General features: G+C 43.6%; 2 protein-coding genes across 5 annotated transcripts in view; one reads left to right on the plus strand and one right to left on the minus strand.

Annotated features, from left to right (window-relative positions):
• APOO (apolipoprotein O) overlaps positions 1 to 24201 on the minus strand; it is a 172427-nt gene that overhangs the window by 111099 nt on the left and 37127 nt on the right. The window lies entirely within an intron of this gene.
• LOC131199160 (endogenous retrovirus group K member 8 Gag polyprotein-like) lies at positions 1318 to 5961 on the plus strand. The gene is made up of 2 exons (XM_058184600.1): positions 1318 to 2810; positions 5344 to 5961. The coding sequence occupies exon 1, from the start codon at positions 1336 to 1338 to the stop codon at positions 2278 to 2280; it is 945 nt and encodes a 314-aa protein (XP_058040583.1). The 5' UTR covers positions 1318 to 1335; the 3' UTR covers positions 2281 to 2810; positions 5344 to 5961.

Genomic DNA, 24201 nt, shown 5'->3' on the forward strand with positions numbered 1-24201 from the left:
TGATAGACTCTCTTTGATGTATGTGCCTTCTGATGTTATTGTCTTTTATGCAAATGCTTTCCTGTAAGAATCCTAATAAAAGGGGAGGCTTAGATTTTGTTCTGGGCTCTCATCCCAACGAAGACTTTGCTTCTGGCTCATTGCTTCATGAGAGACCACCGCAACTGGTGACCCCGACGTGATTCTACCAAGATTTTGCTTAAAAGAATACTTCTCTCAATGCGATCCTGCAAAAAATCTTTTCTTTCAGCGTGATCCCATCAAGGATACGCTCCCAGAAGATTTTTTTTTCTTTTTTCTTTTTCAGCGTGATCCCATCAAGGATACGCTCCCAAAAAAACTTTTCTTTCAGCGTGATCCCATCAAGGATACGCTCCCAGAAGATTTTTTTTTCTTTTTTCTTTTTCAGCGTGATCCCATCAAGGATACGCTCCCAAAAAATCTTTTCTTTCAGCGTGATCCCATCAAGGATACGCTCCCAAAAGATTTTTCTTTCAGCGTGATCCCATCAAGGGTACGCTCCCAAAAGATCTTTTCTTTCAGTGTGATCCCATCAAGGATACGCTCCCAAAAGATCTTTTCTTTCAACGAGATTCTATCAAAGGATACGTTCCCGGCACATCCTTTGACCTCCCATCCTTACCGCCTGGGTTAGGCTTGGTGCACCTCATCCGTTCATCGCTGGCGAACAACGGACCTTTCGTAAGTATGGGAGGGAAATTCTCTAAGGCTCAGGATAAACATTTACGTGAGCTGAGGGAACTAACCAAGTCAAATTTATTCTTTTTTAACCATGCGGACAAGCTACAAGCTGCCGTAACAAAAGGAAAACTGAAGGATTTGTTAAAATATATTTGGCATCATTGTCCTTCTTATCCTGAGGCAGGCTCTTTAAAACCAGCAACGTGGAGACAGATTGGCAAATATCTCCACGCATCCCCAAGAGCCCCAGCCTCTATCTTAAGTACCTGGAAAATAATTATGGAAATCCTAGCAGCTCAGAATCAGTCTCTCCTTGAGCCTTTGAAACAACCTCCCCCACATGAAAATGCTGCTATTAAATTGACCACCCCTGCCCCGGAGGATATCTTCCCCTGTCCTTCGGCACCCCCTTCTGATACTGGCCCTTCTCTTCTCCCCCTTCCTTCACTTCCCCCCCCACCATATTCACCTTCCCCCCTGATAGCAGAAAATCCTCCTGCATCCAATACCCCTTGTGCTCCTCCGTGTTCCTCCCCTGCGCTCCCCCCTGCTGTTGTTTCTTCCCCTCTTTCACCTCCCCCTCCTCCTAATTACCCTTCTGTCAGTGCCGTCCGATCCAGTGTTCAGCAAGCAATGCGGGATGGTACCTTAGAACCAGATGAGCTTTCTGCAGCTTCCCTTTTTCCCTTAGTTTACCAACAAAATGCAACTGGTGTTTTAGCACCCCACTGGGAACCTATTCCAATTAAAACAATCAGGGATGTTAAACAAGCTGTCATGGTATATGGTCTGCAAGCACCGTATACCATAGGACTCATTCTCATGATGTCTAATACGTATGTTATGCTTCCTTCTGACTGGAAGGATATGTTTCGCATGATTTTAACCAGCACTCAGTACGTTATTTGGGAATCAGAATTTCGCCGTGAGGCTGAAGCCCTAGCGGCAAGAACTCCTGGCATACAAGCAGTTGAGATCTGCGGAGAAGGGGCGTTTGCTCCTCCTACTGCACAATATAATTTATCCGTGGTTACTTTAACCCTTGTGTCCCTGGCTGCTACTCAAGCTATTACAAGGGTTGATGATCCCTGTTCAATACGCCAATCTTTTGCAAAAATTGTTCAAGGGCCAAATGAGTCATACTCAGAATTCATTGACAAGCTGCAGACTGCCATCTCCCGCCAAATCTCCAATGCAGATGCTCAAATGGAAATCCTTAGGAAACTAGCTTATGACAATGCAAATACGGACTGCAAAAATTTGTTAGCCCGCCTTATAAACTCTCCAAACGTTACCCTGGCACAATTCCTCAAAGCATGCCAGCATGTGGGCACACATACTTATAATGCAGAAGTTTTAGCTAGTGCCCTATCAAAGGCTTCATCACCATCTGGTAACTGCTTTAATTGCGGCAAACCCGGCCACTTCAAGGCACAATGCCGAGACCGTGGAGGGGGCGCCTCTCACAATGAGATGAACAAAGAAGCCAAACCAAAATCAGTGTGTCCAAAATGTAAAAAGGGATATCACTGGGCAAATCAATGCCGAGTCAAACCAAATCCCGACTCGGGAAACTAGAGATGGGGCCGGCAACTAGCCCCGCTCCAAAGGTTGCTCATTCAAACTCATCCTTTGATTTGTGCGTCTCTGAATGTATTTCTGCTGATCTCCCTCATTCAGCTATGTCTGCCTCTGTCTCCCTGCCGCATGCATTATCACAAGACTGCTCTGCTCTTATCTTGCCCCATGCAGAAGCACAGCTTCGAGGGATATATGCAGTTCCTTGTCTTTTAGAAAGAACTGACAACTCTCTCAATACCACAATACATTTTATTTCGGGTCTCCCACAAACTATACAAGTAGGGACTACAATTGCTAAATTAGTCATCATTCCAAAAGACTCCCCCAATTCAGAAATCTTAGCTCTCACCCAACCAATCACAGAGACTAAACCCACTCTCTCTGTTTCCATTAAAGGCTCCTCTTTCACGGGTCTACTGGACTCTGGAGCAGATGTCTCTGTCATAAGGACTGCGGAATGGCCATCAACCTGGCCCACTGAAGCAGCTCCCTCGGTGAGAGGAGTGGGGGGAATTCAAACTGCCCGGGTAAGCAAACACTGGCTGCCAGCTACTACACCTAATACTACTGGCACAGCATTCATAAAACCTGTTGTGCTTCCATTGCACACCAATCTGTGGGGGCGTGACTTGCTTTCTCAGTACAGCGCAAAACTCACTCTGGAGTGATGCCGCCTCCTCCTCTTAAGCTATCCCTAACCTCTAACACACCTGTTTGGGTAGATCAGTGGCCTTTAACTCATGAAAAGTTGCTTGCCTTGCATTCTTTGGTCCAAGATCAGCTACTTAATGATCATATTGAACCTTCTCTCAGCCCTTATAATACCCCAGTTTTTGTTATAAAAAAGAAGTCTGGCAAATGGAGATTCCTGCATGATCTCCGACCCGTGAACCTAATTATTAAACCCATGGGTCTGTTACAATGTGGGATGCCTAATCCAAACCTGATACCCAAAGATTATGACCTAATTGTCATTGATCTAAAAGATTGCTTCTTCTCAATCCCTTTGGACCCAGCAGACAGACAGCTGTTTGCCTTCACTGTCCCAGAACCCAATAATGTTAAACCTACTAACCGATACCAGTGGAAGGTCCTCCCACAAGGAATGCTCAATAGCCCCACCATGTGTCAGCATCATGTAAATCAGGCTCTGATACCATTTCGGCAGCAGTTTCCTTCTTTCATGATTTATCATTACATGGATGACATTTTAGTCGCAGCCCCAGGCCCACCTGGCACTGTAGTTGCAACATTACCTATCTTAACTTCTTTATTAACCAATAACGGCTTACTTATATCTCCGGACAAAATTCAAACTCAATCTCCCTTTAACTATCTTGGTCATAAACTTTTAGCCTCTCACTCTGCTCCTACTTTTCCTACAATCTCTCTCTCCCCTGTAACTACATTGGTTAAGCTTCAGCAATATCTAGGTGCTATCAATTGGGTTAGATCATATTTTGGTATATCTACCTCATTCCTGTCCCCCCTGTTTGTGGCTCTAAAAGGGGGAAAGGAACCCGGTGATAAAATCACCTTGACATCAGAACAACTACAACTCCTTTCGGATTTACGGGTCCTGATGGCCCCGCAGTGGGTAGATCGCTGTGTCGAAAACACACCTTTAATTGTCATTATCATCAATACCCCTGACATTCCTACAGCGGTATTAGCTCAAAAGACTACTCAATTGCTGATTCTTGAGTGGATACACCTTCAGCATACCCCTCGCAAAACTATTAATCCCAAACCTACCCAGATTGCTAACCTAATTGCTAAAGCGCGCCTACGTTCTAAAGCTCTTCTGGCTGTTGAACCGTCCACCCTATTTGTTCCTATGTCTCTTTCTCAATGGGAAGTTATGTACCTTGATTCTGAACCTTTACAAAAATGTTCTCTCTGAATGGCCTGGTAACATATCATGCCACCCCCCCGCTGACCCACGCATTGATCTGCTTTTCTTGGCAGCCACCTATTGTCAAACACCCCTTACAGAATGCTCTCACTATATTTGCAGATGGGGGCAAATGCTATGGTGCCTGTGCATGGCAAGAGAATGGAGAATGGCACACAAAGAAGACCCCCCCACAAAGCTCTGCCCAACGTGCAGAATTAGCAGCAGCAATATTAGCCTTTCAACATTTCCCCAAACAATCTTTTAATTTAATCTTGGATAGTTTATATGTTACCCAGGTCATCACCCATATATATTCAGCATATTTGTCTCCCTCTTTGGATGATTCCTTGCTAGCTCTCTTTCTGACTTTACAAAAGCTTATCACGGCTCGCTCTCAGCCTGTGTTTGTAGCACATATTCGCAGTCATCAGCCCTTTCCTGGTCCTTTGCAGGAAGGCAATGACAAAGCAGACGCCGCAGCATCGGCAAAGAATGTCTTCCCTTTAACTAAGCTTACCCCCTGGGAAAGTCATTCTTATTTTCACCAAAACAAAAAGGCCCTTGTAAAACAATTTGGCATAACTTTACAAGAAGCCTCAGCCATACTGCAATCATGTCCCACTTGCAGTCAACAAGCGATCTCTCTCCCTATGGGAGTAAATCCCCGAGGGACAAAAGCTTGTCAGCTCTGGCAGATGGATGTCACACAGTATCCATCCTTCGGTCAGTGGAAATACTTACATGTTTCCATTGACACGTTTTCAGGCTTCATTATGGCCTCTCCACAAAAAGGAGAAGCTGCAAAACACGTCATCAACCACTGCATTCGATCCTTTGCCATGCTGGGACGGCCAAATGAATTAAAAACCGACAATGGGCCTGCTTACACAAGCACAGCATTTGCAGAATTCTGCAATAAATGGTCCATTGTCCATAAATTCGGAATTCCATACAACTCCCAGGGACAGGGAATCATAGAAAGGGCGAATCAGACACTTAAAAACGCCCTTCAAAAAACTAAAATAGAGGAAAAATGCCTCGGCCTCCCTGCTATGCAAAACAGGCTTAACCTGTGTTTATATACTTTAAACTTTTAAAACCTGACTGGGCAACCTCCAACTTCGGCTGCAAATAGACATTTCTCTGCTTCCCCATCTGCCCAGCAACGACCATTGGTGTACTACAAGCAGCTTCCAGACCCCGCCTGGAAAGGCCCTGCACAGCTCATCACCTGGGGAAGAGGCTACGCCGCAGTACAACACAACGATACGACACTCTGGGTCCCTGGACGACACATTCGACCTTTTCATCCAAAGCCTCACGCCACAAAAGCTTCTTCATCTACCTCCTGCTAAGGCATACTGGCAAATTGCCTTTCTACACACAAGCATCATGAACTGCATCATGAACTTTCTTGTTTTTATAATGTTATACCACACTATGGACATAACCTTTGCCCAGCCATCAGTCGTTACCCCCCGGATTCCAAACACAGCCTCCGAACTACTGCATGACCTCTGGGAGAAGGGAGATATTATTCAACCTCCTATTCCTCAACCAAAACGCCGCACCCAGGTTCGGGTAAAACGACAAGCCACAGCCACAGATGACGCAAAGCATTGCAACCCGTGTCTGCAGACCACCAAGCAAGGTACGCAAATCATTAAGACTCTTTTATATCATTCCAACATGATTTGCAAGAAGAAAGATCCTCAAACCTGCACCTTAAATGGCACTATTTATAGCATCTGCAAGGACGGAGACAAAACACAATGCTATGATCCCACCGGTCCTACACACAGATATAACATCAAAATCCTTGCTGGAGAAGGACAGAATAAAAAGATTGTGGCTAACAAGGACTTTTACAATCCCAACAACGCTCAATCCGTAGCATTTGATGCCTGTGAAGCAATTGACCAAGGCACGTCAGAATGTGGAAGCCTCAGCTGGCGCAGAACATATTCCTGTAATGAAAAATACATCTGCGCACGCGTCTTGAATCGACATGATCCTTGTGGCAGAGGCACGTATTGCGGAGAATGGAAGTGTGTGAACTTTCAGTCACGAGGGACTACGGTACATAGTGACACCATACCAAAAAGCGACAAACTTAAAACACCCTTCAAAAACTAAAATAGAGGAAAATGCCTCGGCCTCCTGCTATGCAAAACAGGCTTAACCTGTGTTTATATACTTTAAACTTTTAAAACCTGACTGGGCAACCTCCAACTTCGGCTGCAAATAGACATTTCTCTGCTTCCCCATCTGCCCAGCAACGACCATTGGTGTACTACAAGCAGCTTCCAGACCCCGCCTGGAAAGGCCCTGCACAGCTCATCACCTGGGGAAGAGGCTATGCCGCAGTACAACACGACGATACGACACTCTGGGTCCCTGGACGACACATTCGACCTTTTCACCCAAAGCCTCATGCCACAAAAGCTTCTTCACCCACCTCCTGCTAAGGCATACTTGCAATTGCCTTTCTACACACGAGCATCATGAACTGCATCATGAACTTTCTTGTTTTTATAATGTTATACCACACTATGGACATAACCTTTGCCCAGCCATCAGTCGTTACCCCCCGGATTCCAAACACAGCCTTCGAACTACTGCATGACCTCTGGGAGAAGGGAGATATTGTTCAACCTCCTATTCCTCAACCAAAACGCCGCATCCAGGTTCGGGTAAAATGACAAGCCACAGCCACAGATGACGCAAAGCACTGCAACCCGTGTCTGCAGACCACCAAGCAAGGTACGCAAATCATTAAGACTCTTTTATATCATTCCAACATGATTTGCAAGAAGAAAGATCCTCAAACCTGCACCTTAAATGGCACTATTTATAGCATCTGCAAGGACGGAGACAAAACACAATGCTATGATCCCACCGGTCCTACACACAGATATAACATCAAAATCCTTGCTGGAGAAGGACAGAATAAAAAGATTGTGGCTAACAAGGACTTTTACAATCCCAACAACGCTCAATCCGTAGCATTTGATGCCTGTGAAGCAATTGACCAAGGCACGTCAGAATGTGGAAGCCTCAGCTGGCGCAGAACATATTCCTGTAATGAAAAATACATCTGCGCACGCGTCTTGAATCGACATGATCCTTGTGGCAGAGGCACGTATTGCGGAGAATGGAAGTGTGTGAACTTTCAGTCACGAGGGACTACGGTACATAGTGACACCATACCAAAAAGCGACAAACTTAAAACACTATACATTACAAGAGGGACACCTCCCTCCCCCTGTTATCAACATACCTGTAATCCTGTAAACCTGACTTTTCCCGTGCCAAACAATTGGCTACAACCCCAAACTTGGAAAGGTTACAACGATGATTATGGACTGGGTATTGATGGCGAAGGAAGTGATCCTTCTGTTAAAATCAAGATTCTTGTTACAAAAATCTCACTCAACCCCACCACACACTCCCTTTTTCATTCAGCTTACGAGGAGTTTCAAAAGCTCGAAGAGTTACCAGTTCCAGTAGCAACAAAAAACACATTCCTCACTCTTGCAGAAACAATAGCAAAGACTTTGCACATAAAAAATTGCTTTGTATGTGGTGGGACGATGGGTGAGCAGTGGCCATGGCAGGCACAAGAAGCAAATCACAGTCATATCGCGAGTTCCTGGTCAAACTTCTCAAACCCTGCTGACAGAAGTGAGACATGGGCGCTCATCACTAATCTCATCGGAAAGGTCTGTTATCAAAGATCCAACACTACTTCCCGAACTTTCAATGCCGGCTCCTTGCTTTGCCTAGGCACCTGGGAAAACAACACCTGGTGGTCTGGGTCCAACATCTCTGCTCCCCCTCGTCCCCTCCGAAACTACTTGACCTTTTTTAATGACACTGAAAATGATACAATCAGCTGGGTGGCCCCCTCTGGACTTTACTGGATCTGCGGTCGTTTTGCCTACAGCATCCTGCCAGCAGCCTGGTATGGTTCTTGTGTATTGGGCACCATTAGACCTGGCTTCTTCTTGCTCCCGCTACAACAACGCCAATATTTGGGACACCCAGTCTATGAAGAAATAGGGCATATCCAACGCAAACGGCGAGAAATATCAAGCTTCAACACAAAAAATATCCATAAAGGAAGTTGGAAGGATGATGAATGGCCCCCCCAACGCATTATTTCTTATTATGGCCCAGCGACGTGGATTGAAGACGACATGTGGGGATATCGGACTCCTATTTATATGCTCAATCGTATTATACGTTTACAAGCAGTTGTTGAACTTATTACTGATGAAACATTGGTCACTATGAAAAAATTAGCTGCAGAAAATGTTAAATCACGAACTTACATTATGCAAAATCGCCTTGCCTTAGATTATTTGTTAGCAAAGGAAGGGGGGGTATGTGGGAAATTCAATCTAACCAACTGTTGTATAGAAATAGATCAAAGTGGCAAGGTAGTAGATGAGGCAGCAATAAATATGATTAAACTTGCACATGTTCCAGTACAAACATGGAAGGGATTTAACTTTGAAGATGCCTTTTCAGGATGGTTGCCTAAATTACCTGGTTTACAAGCTATTATAGTATTAATCGGTATGATTGCATTAGGATGTATAATTTTACCTTGTATTCTACCTATTTTTGTTAAAACAATTTCTAAAAGTCTATCTTTACTAGCAGAAAAGAAAGCAACTGCACAAGTCATGGCATTGTGGCATAAGCATGATCCTGCCCGTTATCAATTGCTGACCGTAGAGGAACTCGAAGATGATTACATCTTGCCTGCACCTAAAACCTTTTGCCTGGATGATGACTCAGAAATAGACAAGGATAGTATGGCTAATAATGAAACCGACTGATTGTCTGGCCTTAAAAAATAAAAAAGGAAGAGATGTTGCAATATAGCCATACGGATTCCATCTGAGAGATCGCCTATGTGCTAGATTAGCGTGGGATTCTCCCAGCTAGTTGAATCACATAGGTAGAAACTTCTTTGATGTTAGAGTCACATCAGAGGAGCAGGATATTTACCTCTATGGTGTGAAGATGCATTTACAGTTTTACAGTTTCCTTTACTTGATAAGATCTTCCTCACAAAGATCTAAGGAATCCCTTTATGTGAAGATCAATTGGTATGCAAGGTTAGGATGTCACAGGATGTATTGCTATGTTTTGCTACATGATCGATATACAAGATTTTGTTTGATGTATTGCTTTCTGATAGACTCTCTTTGATGTATGTGCCTTCTGATGTTATTGTCTTTTATGCAAATGCTTTCCTGTAAGAATCCTAATAAAAGGGGAGGCTTAGATTTTGTTCTGGGCTCTCATCCCAACGAAGACTTTGCTTCTGGCTCATTGCTTCATGAGAGACCACCGCATCTCAAAAAAAGATTTAGGGAGCTTTGCATGTGCAGGTATCTTTTTAGAAGAAATTCCCTTGTCCTTTCGTGTATCAATTACTCCATTCCAATCTCCTAATATAATATACGATCTATAATAAGAATCAACTTATCGTACAACATTCTGTAATATTTTTCTTGTTGCTGGTTAGCTGCATATATACCCAGCAGAAGAGTCTTTTTTGTTTCTAATGTAAGTTCAATAGCAATATATCTTCCATGAATATCTGCCTCTATTAACTTGGCTGGTATATCCTTTCTCAAATATACCACTATGCCATTTTTCTTATCCAAAGCTGAAGCAACAAAATGTTTACCTAATAAATAAAAATTAATGATTAATGATGGATAATAGTTTGTACATAAATATGATGTTGGAAAATGGAAATAAAAATTTTTAAAAAATGTTTACCTAATTTTGAATTTATTAAGTATTTTTGATCTGATAATTTGATATGTAAACAAATCACATCATTTTTAAATTGTTTCAAATAATGAAATATTTTTCTTCTCTTCTGAGCTGAATTCAAACCATTGACATTCCAGGTCAGAATTTTATTTGCCATTACTGGCCTCCTGAAGCTTTTGAAGAATCAGCTGAAGATCCTCCTCCCGTATCTTCAGCCTTGCTCCTCCCACTGCTTCTGACAGTAGAATCCTGACCTTTGCTTTGACTTTGTTGCTCTTTTTCTTTACGCTTAAGGGCTCCCCTCGTCACTCTTTGTTCTTGTGGTTGTTCCTCAGATGATAACATCACTGGGGTCACCTCAGCTTCCACACTCATTTGACTCTCTTGAATTCTTTTTTCTATTACTTCTGTTTCAACTTTCAACACAGTAGAAAGAAAATCTTTAGCCTTAAGCACAGTATCAATACGATATTTTCTTCCCTCATAGTACACTGTCAAACCAGCTGTAACTTCCCATCTAAATTGAATCTGGTACTTTTTAAGTTCTTGTGTAAAAAGTATAAAGTCTTTCCTATCCCTTAGCATTTTGGGAGGAATCTCTTTCAAAACCTTCAACTCCTGATCTCCCATTTTCAACTTTTTCTGATATGCAACTTGCAAGATCCGATTTCTCATTGTTCTTTTCACAAAGTAAACCACAATGTCTCTAGGAAGTTTCTTCTGCCTAGCAATCCAGGAATTAACTCTGTATATTTTATCAATTTGATAAGCAACCTCTTGTGGTTCAAATTCAATAAATTCAGCCAAGGCTTCTGATAATTTTTTTTAAAATCTTCACCTTTTTCTTCCTGTAATCCCGTAATTCTCAGTGCTTCTTCCATCATCCTATACTGCATCACCACCACTTGATCTTCATTTTTGTCCAATTTTATTTGCAATCCTCCCATTCTATTATCTAATTGCTGGTTTGACTGGGCAATTTCTTGCACCTCCTCCTCCAACCCCTCCAGTCTTTTTGCCAAACCCTGAAAAGCCATCAAAATATCTTCTCTTATTTTTTGATTATTCTCTTTTATTTCTTCTCTTATTTTCTCATTATTTTCCATCATCTCCTTAAACCTCTCTTCAAATGTTTTCCCTTGCTCTTTAAGCATATCTTCCAAAGCTACTTCAGATCACCTTCTGCCAGCAGTCTTAGGTGGTTCAGTAGCCATTTCAGTTTTTAAAGTCACAAAATTTAACTTTAAAACTTTTCTTTTCCCCTTTAAGTATAGGAGACCTCAATTCGTTGCAATCCAAAAATAACGTTTCTTAGTTACACAGCCAGCTTCCACTTCCACTTCACTTCACTTTCACTTCCTCTCAGACGCCATTTTAAACAGTCAATTAAAGCAAAAAAAATTTCACTTTTTAAAGGGTAGAAGTCAGGAAGTCAGAAATACTTGCAATCCAATAATTGTTCACTCGCGCTTGTTCCGTCTGCATATAGAAATTCACAAAGAAAATGAATTAAGCAGAGATGGACACTTTCTTCTTTTCCTGCTTCTGCAGGAGCGCGCTGAAGTTCGGAGCTCGCTGAAGTTCGGAGCTCGGCGGGGTTTAGTGGGACTCAACCCTTCAGGGCTCTGCTTTACAAAGCCAAGCCCCTGAGGAGATCTGCCATTCTCCCTTTCTCCCAGGGAGAGAAGTTGAAGCCGGCAAACAGCTGATTTTCACTGTTTCACCGGCTTTTACGAGATTTCAGCACGGAGTGCCTTGAATTTCCCAGTGAGGAAAGTGGCACCACCGGAAGTCCGACTATTTTTCTTAAACTGTATACTTCTTCCTTTTTTAGTTTTATATCTTGATTTCAATTAATTTCTTTGTTCTTTTCTATATTTAAAATATATTTCTTTACCATCCACTATATTTCTCTCCAATTTCATGCATCCTCAGACAATAAAACATATATCCCATTATATCTTTCACATTTCATCTATTTCTCCATTTTACATTAAAAAGAATATTTTTTTCTTCTTACTTACACTTCATTTCATCCTTTCTTACTTCCCTTTTACAATAATCTATATATTTCTTCTAATTTACTTCTTACATCAAATTTCTACAACTATTTTAATTTCTTTTCTGCTGTTCATTTTTCTTCCTCTTTTAGCCATTTTCTTTCGGTCTTTCCAAAATTCCATTTCTTAATATTTTCCTCCCTTTCTCCCATTCTCTTATCTTCTTCTTTTTCTCTTTCTTGTATCTTCCTTTCCACCTCCTTTCTCTAATTTTTACTCTTTTAAAAATTTCCCCCCTCAATCTTTCCCCATTTCCTCCTCTTCTCTTCTTTTTTGAGAAATACTTTCCCCTACGTATTCTTTGTCTGTCACTGTCAATCCCAGTGTAATCATCTATTTTTTTTTACTCTTTTAATTTTCCCCCTCAATCTTTTCTCTTTTCCGTCTTTTCTCTTCTTTTTTGAAATATAATTCCTCTTATCCATTTCTATTCTATCACTGTCAATCCCAGTGTAGTTATCTATGTTTTTATCTTCAATTATTTCCTTTTCAGCATTGGATTCTTGTTCCTCTTGCTTCTCCCTCATAATTTCTTCATCCTTTAAAAAAAAAAATTAACCACTCCTCCGGTAATTTATTTCCCTTAAACGACTCTCGTACCATTCGAGGCACCTCCCTTAATTCCTCATATTCATCCACCCAACTCTCCATATTCTCAATTTAAGGAGAAAGGATTTTTAAATTTATTATTTTAACTTATATATAGTTCAAATTCAAGTCCATATAATGTCTTTTTTTTTCTTTATAATGTCCAGTTCAGATGTTTCTTTAAGCTGTTCCAATTTAAATATTTGTTCTTCTCACTCCTTTTTTGAAGTTGTACTGCAGCTGTTTAAACAAACACTCCTCCAGTCGATTCCCACGGTAGTCTAAGCAACGCGGTATTTTCTTTCCTCCAGCAGATGTCTCTCCCCAACTCACAAGTCTCTGGCAATAAAATGTCACTTGATAATCCACAAAGATAATTACTTCCTCTTCCTCAATTAAATCCTTTTGTTAGTAAAAGATGTTTTTCCTCAATTTTCTTTTCCTTTTATTATTTTTCTTCCAGGTCCAATTTTAAATCCAGATGGAAAGTTATTCCTTTCAGGGCTTTAATCTTAAAATTCCTCTCTGCTTTTTGTTTCCTTCACTTTAAAGTTCTGCGTGCTAATTAGCTGCTAATTTCAAGTTGGAACTTCTTTTAAGCTTTAAAAGGTTTTCTTCTTACCTGTGAGTTGGCCAATCACTCACCCGGTAACAATACTCCATTCAATCACCACTCCTGCTCAATTCTTTTGTGTGGCCACCCCGGCTTTTGACAGCTCCTAATGGCTGTCTTCCCTCGCCGCTGGATCGGAAGCTAATGCCAGCGCTCCAGGGAATTTTCAACTTCCCTGTTCGCACCAGCCGGTGCCTCCCTTCTTTGTTATCTCTACAGGACAGCTATGATCCATTAAGGATCCCCAAATTGGCTGAGATATCGGCGTTTTCCCGGAGCACTGGGATCTATGCTGTACCGCCGCGACACTGGCCACGCCCCTCAGACAGGAGGTACTTTTCTAAGGAAACTGCTATTGCTAAGCATGAGCGATTGTGACCAATGATTTTTAATAAAATGGACTCAGAAGAAATTCAAACTGGAATTCAGTATGTGGATAGTTTTGATGATGTTATAGAAGATGATGACATGACTACTATATTGAACTTGTTGAATTTGAATAAATTGTTGAGTTTGAATAAATTGATGATTTTGAAAAAAATGTTGAATTTGAATAAATTGACTGTTTATCATACATGAGCATTGTGGTTTCCCTGTGTGTGGGTTGAGTTTGCAATTGTGGTTTCCCTGAATGTGGGAACTGGGTCTCTCTTTCCCTCCCTCCCTCCCTCTCAATTGTTTCTCTCTCTTTTTCCTCTCCCTCTCCCTCTTTGTTTTCTTTCTTTCTCTTTCTTTTCTATTCTTTCTCTCTCCCCATTCTCCCTCTCATTTGTTTTGAGTCTCACAAAGACTCATCTCTTTGCGCCACACTGCTACCCAGCAACCAGGGTAACCAAAGGTAGGAATCTCCCCAGCATTCTTGGCGCTTGCCTGCCTCCCATCCATCCATCCATCCCCCTAACCTGCAAACTCCCACTCTGCTCCCATCTCTCTGCTGGGTGACCCCTGGCAGCCACAGATGCCCAAAGCCTGCACCCACCAGGCTCCCTTTTCCACAGTGCCTGGCTCTTTATTGAGGGTGGTGGTGGCAGGTGGGGCATGGGAGAAGCAAGACACATAGAGTGAGACAGGGCTCCTCTTGCTATCTCTTCTCCACCCCTTGCCAGGCATGGCAGAGCTTCCTGCCCCTGCCCAAATTGGATGCAATTTGGGGGTGGCAGGTGGGGAGGGGTGGGGCCAGGGAGAACTCTGGTAAGTCCGGTAAGACGCGCATCTCGCACCCCACCCCACCCCACCCTTCCCCACCTGCCACCCCCAAATTGCATCCAATTTGGGCAGGGGCAGGAAGCCCTGCTGTCAGGCTACCTCCGACTATAATTAGGAAAGAATTCACCTTGACTTCATTTGGAATAAAGACAAGTACTTTTACTTTTTACAGTCTTGATAGCAGCCAAGCTAAGTTGGATCTGAGACAAAATATGGCTAACATATCATATCCCCCCAATTGTCCCTCCTCCTCCAGGAGGTCAGGCTGGTCTGGTCCAATGCCAGCTCCTTCTCGGCCCCTCGTGGTAATCTTCTTCCACAGGTCTCTAGATGTCAGTCATCTTAGGAATGCAGTGTCTGTTAGAAAAACCCGCGCTGATAACACTCAGTCGTTAATCATCCCTCCCCCACTGTTATGTCAGCCGACACTCTTAATAGGCTCCTTTCCCTTACCCTGTACGGTGGTATGATACATCTCATTTCCTTAATAGTTTTATAATACAGAAATAAACATTTCACATTCTATCTACTGATATAATCATTCAAAAGTATATGAAGATTGGAGTGGAGGCTGACATTCGCCCTCCTGCAACAAGGACGTCAGTCCTAGAAAGAAAAAAGAGAAGTTAGGGTTTGTCAGGATATTTTTTATAGAATTGTGCTATCTTTTCCGATGCACGAACATCTTCTTTGTTCACCCATTCAGCTTGGGATAACGGGAAGTGTTTCCAAGCAATAAGATATTGAATTTTATTTCTATGTTTTCTTGAATCTAAAATTTCTTTTATTTCAAAGTGTTGTTCGCCCTCTATGAGAATTGGTATAGGAGGGGGTGTACGGTTAGGACGGAAAGTAGACGTGTGTTCAGGTTTCAGCAAGCTCACATGGAAAACGGGGTGAATTCTCCTAAGTGTTTTTGGTAAATCTAGTTGTACCGTCACGGGGTTGATGATTTTTACTATGGGGAAAGGTCCCACATATTTGGGTCCAAGTTTCTTAGATTTCTGAGTGGTTTGAAGATATTTGGTGGAAAGATAAACCTTATCGCCCACTTGATATTTGTTCTCAGGGGACCTTTTTTTATCTGCTTGTTTTTTATGCGCACGGTGAGCGTCGTCGATCGCCTTGCGAGTCATTTTCCATGTGCTTTGTATTTGATCTATCCATTCTGACAAAGAGGAAACAGTAGTTTCTTCCTTTGGGAGTTCCGAGATAGGAACAAAATCTTGACCTGAAGCTATTTTAAAGGGAGTAAATCCCGTGCTACTATGAATTGAGTTGTTGTAGGCAACTTCAGCAAAAGGTAAGAGATCTGCCCAATTGTCTTGCTGGTAGTTAACATAACATCGCAGATATTGTTCTAGTACAGAGTTCGAACGTTCACAGCTTCCATTAGTTTGGGGATGATGGGAGGAGCTTAATCCTTGGGCGGAGCCAATGAGTCGTAAAAATTCTTTCCAAAATTGAGAAGTGAATTGAACTCCTCGATCTGAAATGATGCGATCAGGAACTCCGTGGAGTCTATAAATGTGTTGTACAAACAACTTTGCTAGAGTCTTTGAGGAGGGTATTTTTGAACATGGAATAAAATGGACTTGTTTGGAGAAAAGGTCAGTCACAACCCATATAACAGTATTGCCTGAACTTTCAGGTAATTCCACTATGAAATCCATGGATATTTCTTTCCATGGGGTTCCTGGTCTGGCTACCGTTTGAAGTAGTCCAGGAGGTTTTCCGAGGCCTTTTGGATGATGCGCAAATAGGGCAACTTGCTACATATGCTTGAATGTCTTTTAAGACTTGGCCACCAAAATTGTCTTATAAGAAGATGCAAAGTTTTCACAAATCCAAAATGTCCTGCCATTTTGGCATCATGGCATCGTTGTAGGATGGTTTCTCTGAGTGATAGAGGAACATATAGTTTTGTTCCAATCCAAGCTAGTCCATCACGGAGTGTGCATTCATGGAATGCGCTAAGTACCAGTCATCGGTGTTTAAAGCTTCTTTAAACGACTTGGTCAGTTCATCTGGGAGTGAGGGTCAGCTTTGGAGTGGCTTCTAGTTATTGCTGGGGCTGCCAACTGTTGCACGGAAGTATTGGTGAACACCTCGGAGCGAGTGCAATTGTATTGGGGCAACGTGAGAGAGCATCCGCTAAGAAGTTTTTCCCCAGGAATGTAATGTAAAGTGAAATTAAAGCGGTTAAAATATTGAGCCCAGCGGCTTGTTTAGGTGAAAGTTTTCTAGGAGTCTTTAGGGCTTCTAGATTTTTGTGATCAGTCCAAACTTCAAAAGGATGATTTGAACCTCTAAGAATTGTCTCCATGTCCGAGAGCCCAATGAACTGCAAATGCTTCCTTTTCCCAAATAGCCCATCGCCTTTCAGTTTCAGTCAATTTTCGAGAAGTGAAAGCACAGGGTTGTAGTTTACCATCAGTATTGTTTTGGAGCAAACGGCTCCGACTGCTACATCACTTGCATCAGCTTGTATTACAAAAGGAACATCCATGTCAGGGTGCTTTAAAATAGGTTCGCGGCAAAGAGTCGTTTCAATTTTTCAAATGCTGCCTGACATTCCATTGTCCATTCGAGAGGTAATGATGGTTTGGGTTTCGTGTCTCCTTTAGTTTTCAAGAGGTTGGTGATTGGTAAAGCAATTTGAGCAAAGGAGGATGAATTGACGATAGAAATTTGCGAATCCTAAAAACTTTGGAGTTGCTTGCGTGTGCGTGGGGGCCCATTCAAGACAGCTTTCACTTTTCTGGATCCATTTCTAACCCATCAGCTGAAATGCGATACCCTAAGTAGTCTATTTTGGTTTGATGGAAATCACATTTGGATAGCTTGCAATATAGTTCTGCAGATAATAACTTTTGAGAACAGCTCTTACTAGTTTAATATGTTCTTCCATTGTTTCTGTATAGATAAGTATGTCGTCAAGGTAGACAAGAACTCCTTTGAACAAATGCTGATGGAGTATTTCATTTATTAGTTGCATAAAACTGCGGCGCCCCTGCAGTCCAAAGGGCAGTACTAAACTGGAAACATCCTAGTGGACAGTTGAAAGCGGTTTTCCATTCATCCCCTCTTTATACGAACTCTGTAGTAGGCTTCGCAGGTCCAGTTTGGTGAAGAATTTTCCTTCGCTAAATGTGCTAACATATCTTTCATGAGTGGCATGGGGTATATGTTTTCGGCGCACACGGCGTTTAGGTTCCTATAGTCAACTATAAGACGAAAGGAGCCATCTTTCTTTTCCCGGAACATCACTGGCGCAGCCACGCGAGGTCTAGCCGGTTGGATAAACCCCCGCTCTAGGTTTTTGTCTATGAATTTGCGTAGCTCACCCAATTCTTTTTGGGTCATGGGATAAGCTTTTGGTTTTGGAAGCTTTACCCCCGGAAGGATGTCTATGGCACAGTCAATAGGCCTATGGGGAGGAAGTACGTCTGATGCTTTCTCACTAAAGACTTCTCGCAAGTCCCAGTATTCCTTGGGTATCCTCTCCTCCCCGTCTATCCGTTCGATCATTGCCCCCAACGTATCCTGGTGCATGGCCACGGTAGATCCCTTCTTGGGTTCCCCCTTTTTCCCTTTTAATGTTTTGGAGCGGAAACGTAGGACTCCCGTTCTCCAGTTAATATGGGGGTTCCATTTCCGCAACCATGACAGGCCTAGCAACAGGGGTTGGTCCATTCCTGGGGCTACTATGAAGTTCAGAATTTCGCGGTGGTCTCCTATTATCATTTCTATGGGTTCCGTTACGAAATGGGCGGGCCCTCCCCCTGCCACAGAGCCATCCAACTGGGCAAACGCTATGGGCCTACTTAGGGTTCTCAATCTTAGTTCCATTTTTTCTACTAGTTCGGGACTGACCATGCATCTAGTACATCCAGAATCAAGTAGTGCTAGCAGTTCCCCCTTATTACCCGAAGAGGGTACATGTAGATTGACTGGAATGTCCAAGGGGCCCCGTGCCCAACTCACCAGAAGGTCTTCATTGGACTCTGATGTGGTTTTGCTGTCGTCAGTATCGGTCGACGCTTCGCCTTCCTCCTTGATGGGCGTGCCCTTCTTGGCAACGCCCTCCCCCACTTTTGCCGGTTTACGCACCTTAGCCGCTGGTTTCACTGGTTCCTTTTCACCACCAGAGGTCGTGCTTGGTATCAACTTAACCCTACAGTCGGCTGCTCGGTGGCCTTCTTTTCCACATCTGTAGCACGCAGACGAACGTGGTCTTCCTCCCTCCAATCTAGGGACGTCCCTATAGGTGCCTCCTGGAGAACGGCCAAGGGATGGCCCTCCAGTGCACTGTCTTCTGCCACGGTCCTTCACTAGTTCGATTTCCATCTCTGCTGCCAGGGTGTACCAGCCATACAGCGTAGTTGGAGAGGCTCGTGCTCGACACAGTTCGTAGAGATCTCCATTCAGACCATCTTTGAAAATGTCCACAAGGGTCACCTCCGACCACCCTCTCATCAAGGGAACTAAATCACTGAACTCCTGGTTATAATCAGCCACCGGTCTCCTCCCTTGCCTGATGGTTTTCATTCGACCTTTGGCCTTTTGCTCTGCCAGGGGGTCCTCAAACCTCCTCCTCAGTGCAGTCATAAAATGCTCGTAGTTTTGCAGTAAAGGGGAGTGGTTGGTATGTAACGACACATACCACGCAGCTGCTCTTCCGGTCAAATTGTGGGTCACAGCTCTCACTTGTGCTGCCTGTGACCAATAATCTTCCCCCCAGTCTATCATGTGGTCATTCACTTTCGCCAGGAACAGTCCCTTCGCATTTCCATCAAATTTCTCTGATATGGGGGGAATTTTTGGCTTTTTCCTTCCCCTGCGCAGCCTTGCTTGATCAGCAGGTGGCGCGCGGCCTCCATCCAATTCAGCTTCCTCTGGGGAGAGGGTTCCCGGCTCTGGCTTTTCAGAAATCTCACCGCCCTGGGAATCACCTCTAGCTGGCCCCTTTGTCTTATCTTCCTCCTCTTCTCCCTCCCACCTGGAGGACCGAATAGGGGATTCATACCTTTGGCGAGCTGCTTGTCTTACTTTCACCTCACGGAAAAGACGAAATGCTTCCTCCAGCTGGCGTTTGTCTCTTATCTCTCTCTCTTCCTGCCAATCCGAAAGTCTCACCGTCCCTTTTTTTTTTTGTTTTGTTACTCCAGACTGAAGCTCTTCGGCACTTGGTTTCCACTTTTCCTCTTCCAGCTTTAATTGCTCAATCCATCGAGCTCTGCAATCTTCCAGCTCAGGGTTAAAAGTGTCAGCAAAAATTCCTCCGGACGCCTCCCCCAGCTCAGCCGGCAGCAGGCCTTCCATCACATTTGGGTTTTCTCCCCCCCCGGTATTGCGATTGCAATCCTGGTTGGTAGACATGATGGGAGATCCAACTTAATGTCAGGCTACCTCCGACTATAATTAGGAAAGAATTCACCTTGACTTCATTTGGAATAAAGACAAGTACTTTTACTTTTTACAGTCTTGATAGCAGCCAAGCTAAGTTGGATCTGAGACAAAATATGGCTAACATATCATATCCCCCCAATTGTCCCTCCTCCTCCAGGAGGTCAGGCTGGTCTGGTCCAATGCCAGCTCCTTCTCGGCCCCTCGTGGTAATCTTCTTCCACAGGTCTCTAGATGTCAGTCATCTTAGGAATGCAGTGTCTGTTAGAAAAACCCGCGCTGATAACACTCAGTCGTTAATCATCCCTCCCCCACTGTTATGTCAGCCGACACTCTTAATAGGCTCCTTTCCCTTACCCTGTACGGTGGTATGATACATCTCATTTCCTTAATAGTTTTATAATACAGAAATAAACATTTCGCATTCTATCTACTGATATAATCATTCAAAAGTATATGAAGATTGGAGTGGAGGCTGACACCTGCCATGCCTGGCAAGGGGGGGAGAAGAGACAGCAAGAGGAGCCCCATCTCGCTCCACACATCTCACTTCTCCCCCGCCCCACCTACCACCCTCCTCAATAAAGAGAAGGCGGGGAAGGGAAGCAGCCAGGCTGCTGTTATGGTACCACTGGGCATGTGGAGCTGTCTTTCCAGACTTCCAGCTCTATCATGTGTCTCGCTGTTGTGTGCAGGGAAATAAATTCTACGATTAAAAAAAACCTTCTTGCGAGTCCTGCTCAGGGGCGAACAGCTGATGAGCGGCTGTGTTGCACTGCCGCAGCAGGGCAACACAGCAGCAGCTATGAGGTGACCACACTCATCGCCTCCTGCACATCCAAAATAATAAGACCTCCCCCTCCGAAAATTAGGCCAAGCCCTTATTTTGGAAGTTCAAAAAATATAAGACAGGGTCTTATTTTTGGGGAAACAGTGTATTTTCTTAGATTGGACTTTGTTTTTTTTTTTTTTTTATTCAAAAAGTTTTACAAAAATTTTTTTTTCCCCTTTCCCCCCCTCCTCCCCCCTCCCTTCGCAACCCCTCCCCCGACTTCCCGGAACGAGCACAAGGTATAGTTAAAAATAAAACAAACATATGCTAAAAAATTTTCATCCCAACTTAATTGTACCCCTACAATCATCAATTCCTAACTTCCCCCAAAAGCAATAAAAAATAATACATCATAATCATTCAAAAGATTGGACTTTGTTATACAATGATTCTCTGGCTTAAATTTTGTTATGGTATTACATGCTTTTCATTAGGGTTGGCCAAAACAAAATTGTCATAAATTATATCACTTTTTTCATCCAATATCACAATAACATTTTTTTTTAAAAACCTACTGCATTAATGAAAAAACTCAACAGTAGCCTTAACCTCCCCCCCCCCCAAGTATACTGAATAACACAACAGGCATATTCAGAGATTTGTTTTCCTTTAAAGTAAAATCTCTTTCAATTACTAGTGACAAATTCCCATAGTTCATTTGTCAACAACATGAAAGTGATTTCCTAATGCCTTACTTATGTAGAATGTTTTGTGACTACATAATTTAACTAGAGTCATGGAATTTCCTGGTCATCTCCCAACCAAATATTAATGAAGAATGATCTTGTTCAGCACCTGTGGCCAGAGAAAATCAAGCAATGCCATCTGCTGAGACACTTCAATTATTACGTTTTCCCGAAAATAAGACCCACCCCAAAAACAAGCCCGCTGGCCCTTAGCGCAGCAGAAACATTGATAAGTTCAAGTGTGGAGGCAGAGTTGGGGAGAGAAGACAGGCAATCCGGACATCCTGTGTGGCTGTCCAACACACAGGAGGCTCACATGGTGGCACCAGCAGCAGGGGGAGGCCGATCCTGATGCCCCATGTGGGTGGTTGTCAGGTGCAGCCACAGGCAAGCCAAGAAAGTGGGATGGAGTGGGTGGTGTGTTGGGATCGCTTCTGCCTCTGCCTGGCTGTGTTGCGCACTTTTCGGCCAGAGGGAGACAAAGCTTTGTCTGCTTGGAAAGGGACATTAATCACTCTGTTCCCAAGCACCCCATAGATGACCAAACATTTTTCGCTCAGATAGAGAAATGACGGAGACTCAAAGCTTTGTGTGCTTGCAAAGGGGACAGTTTGAAACGGAGCAATTAGCTCCATTTCAAAGCATCCCCTTTGCAAGCAGACAAAGCTTCATCTCCCTCTGGGTGAAAAGTGTTTGGGCAGCTACCACTGGCTCCACCCTCTCTGTCTCACTGTCTGCTTCCCGTGGCCTCAATCAAGGCCAAGCTCTTGGCATGCCCCGGCCTCCACATGCCATGCCAGGATGGCAGAGCTCCCGCGAGGCCAGTAGCAGCATGGGCAGCCACTCGGCGGCCTGCACAATCACCACCGCAGCCAAGAAGTGTTCAGGAAGCAGCTGGGCCAGTGAGGCTGAGGCATGCCAAGAGCTTGGCACATTGCAGCCACGGGCAAGCAGACAATGGGACGGAGGGCAGGGCCTTTGGTAGCTGCGTTCCCACTCCCGTCCGCCCCACACTTGCCACCTTCTGCACTTAAAAAAAATAAGGCCTCCCCCAAAATAAGTCTGAGTGCTTATTTTCAAACCAAAAAGAAAATAAGAATGTGTTATTTTCAGGGAAACATGATATTAATTTATTACAAGTAATCCTGTGGTTATGAGAGTTCCCTTGCAAACATTCAAAATTACGCAAAAAGTGTCCCCTAGCATTTATGAACAAGTCTTGAAATTATTAATATTGCAGCACAATAGCAGTTGTTCGCTTCTACAAACAACCGCAGAGGCTGTGGAACATTTGTCCCACCTATCCCTCTCCCCCCGGCTGGGTCTTCATAGGCACTTCGCCTGTGGAGATTCACTTACCTTCTGAAGATCTCGTCTCTGTCGCACTTTCTTTGCCTGCTTCATTGCTTCAGGATTTTGGTTCATTCACAGAGAACAGAGGTCTAATGTACTGCGAGATCATGCAAGATCAGTAGCTCAAAATCATGTGCTACTGATTTCATGTGATCTCACACTTCAGGCCTCCGTTCTCTGTGAATTGAGGCCCAGACATTTGCAAATGGAGGGAAGGCTTTGGTCCTTCAGGACTTCCCTCTGTTTGCTGTTTCCTTGCTTGCAGGGAGATTGTGTTCATGTAGGCTTTGGCAGCCCTTTGCAAAAAGCTTTTGTTGGCACCAGCGGAGTTTGGGAGGAGGAGGTGCATCCCTCTGAAGCTCTGTTCCTACCGGCAAAGGCTTTTTGAAAAGTGTTGCCAAAGCCTAAAGGGACACAATCCTCAAGCACTTTGCTGATAAGAAAGGATGACCGGAGAGCTGCACACGCAGCCTTCTAGACCTTCTTTCTTGCTGGAGATCCACTTGACAAGGCCTCTGGTGATGAAAAAGGAGGCCAGGAAGGCTGTGTGCCTCCTTTTTTGTCATTGGAGGCTTCATTGAGTGGATCTCCAGTGAGAAAGGAGGCCCGGAAGGTTGCGTGCAGCCCTCCGGGCCTCCTTTTTCGTCACCAGAGGACTCGTCAAGCCCTTTGCTGGTGAGAAAAGAGGAAGCAGGCAAAGAAAGAGGCTGGAGAGGAGACAGATCTTCATAAGGTAAGTCACCTGGTGCAGCAGGATGGTGGGGGGGAAGCAACTGTGGGGACCCCAGGCGAGGGAGAATGAGATATCTGTTGGTCAGGGGAGGACTGTTCCATCATTAGCCCCCCCCCACTGCCTTCCCCACCCTGAGATACCTTATGTGCACTTAATGAGCCATGCATTTGATTATTGAATGTATGGGCAAAAGCAGGAAATGATTTTGTTCATGGTACGAGATTCACTCCCATGAATCCTTGGGTTACGAATGGAATGGGCAGGCTCCATTACATTCATAACTCGAAGGCTACCTATATTAGAAATGTTCCTTTCTTTTTAAATTACTATTCTCTGTCTCTTGGGCTAATATGTAATACAGATAAACAGCAAAATTATAGAGACAACTTTTTGTTTTCAAATAGAAGGGTTGGGCATTACTTAATTAGAACTCTAGTTATTTAAATTGGAATTAGAAAAAAAAACCAGTAAAATAAATTCTGAGATTACATGTGACCACATAGTCTAGAAGACACTATAGTAAGAGAACATCTATTCTGCCAGATTTGTAGAATGATTCAATCTTTTTTGAAGATTCAGTCAGACAGTGAGGAGGTTGATGGAGGCAGAGAGGGAGATAGACAGCAGCGAGGTAGAGGAACAGCTGGAGCCTGTTCCCAGTGTGCGCATGCAGAGCTGCCAGAAGACAAGAACAACTCAGAAAGCAGGGTCAATTTGGGAGTAAAGCTACACATTAGAGATG

This window comes from Ahaetulla prasina, chromosome 5, assembly GCF_028640845.1.
Source record: "Ahaetulla prasina isolate Xishuangbanna chromosome 5, ASM2864084v1, whole genome shotgun sequence".
Classification (NCBI taxonomy): domain Eukaryota; kingdom Metazoa; phylum Chordata; class Lepidosauria; order Squamata; family Colubridae; genus Ahaetulla; species Ahaetulla prasina.

Coding starts and splice junctions, on each gene's coding strand:
- LOC131199160 (XM_058184600.1), top strand. CDS start 1,336: ATGCGGGATGGTACCTTAGAACCAGATGAGCTTTCTGCAGCTTCCCTT.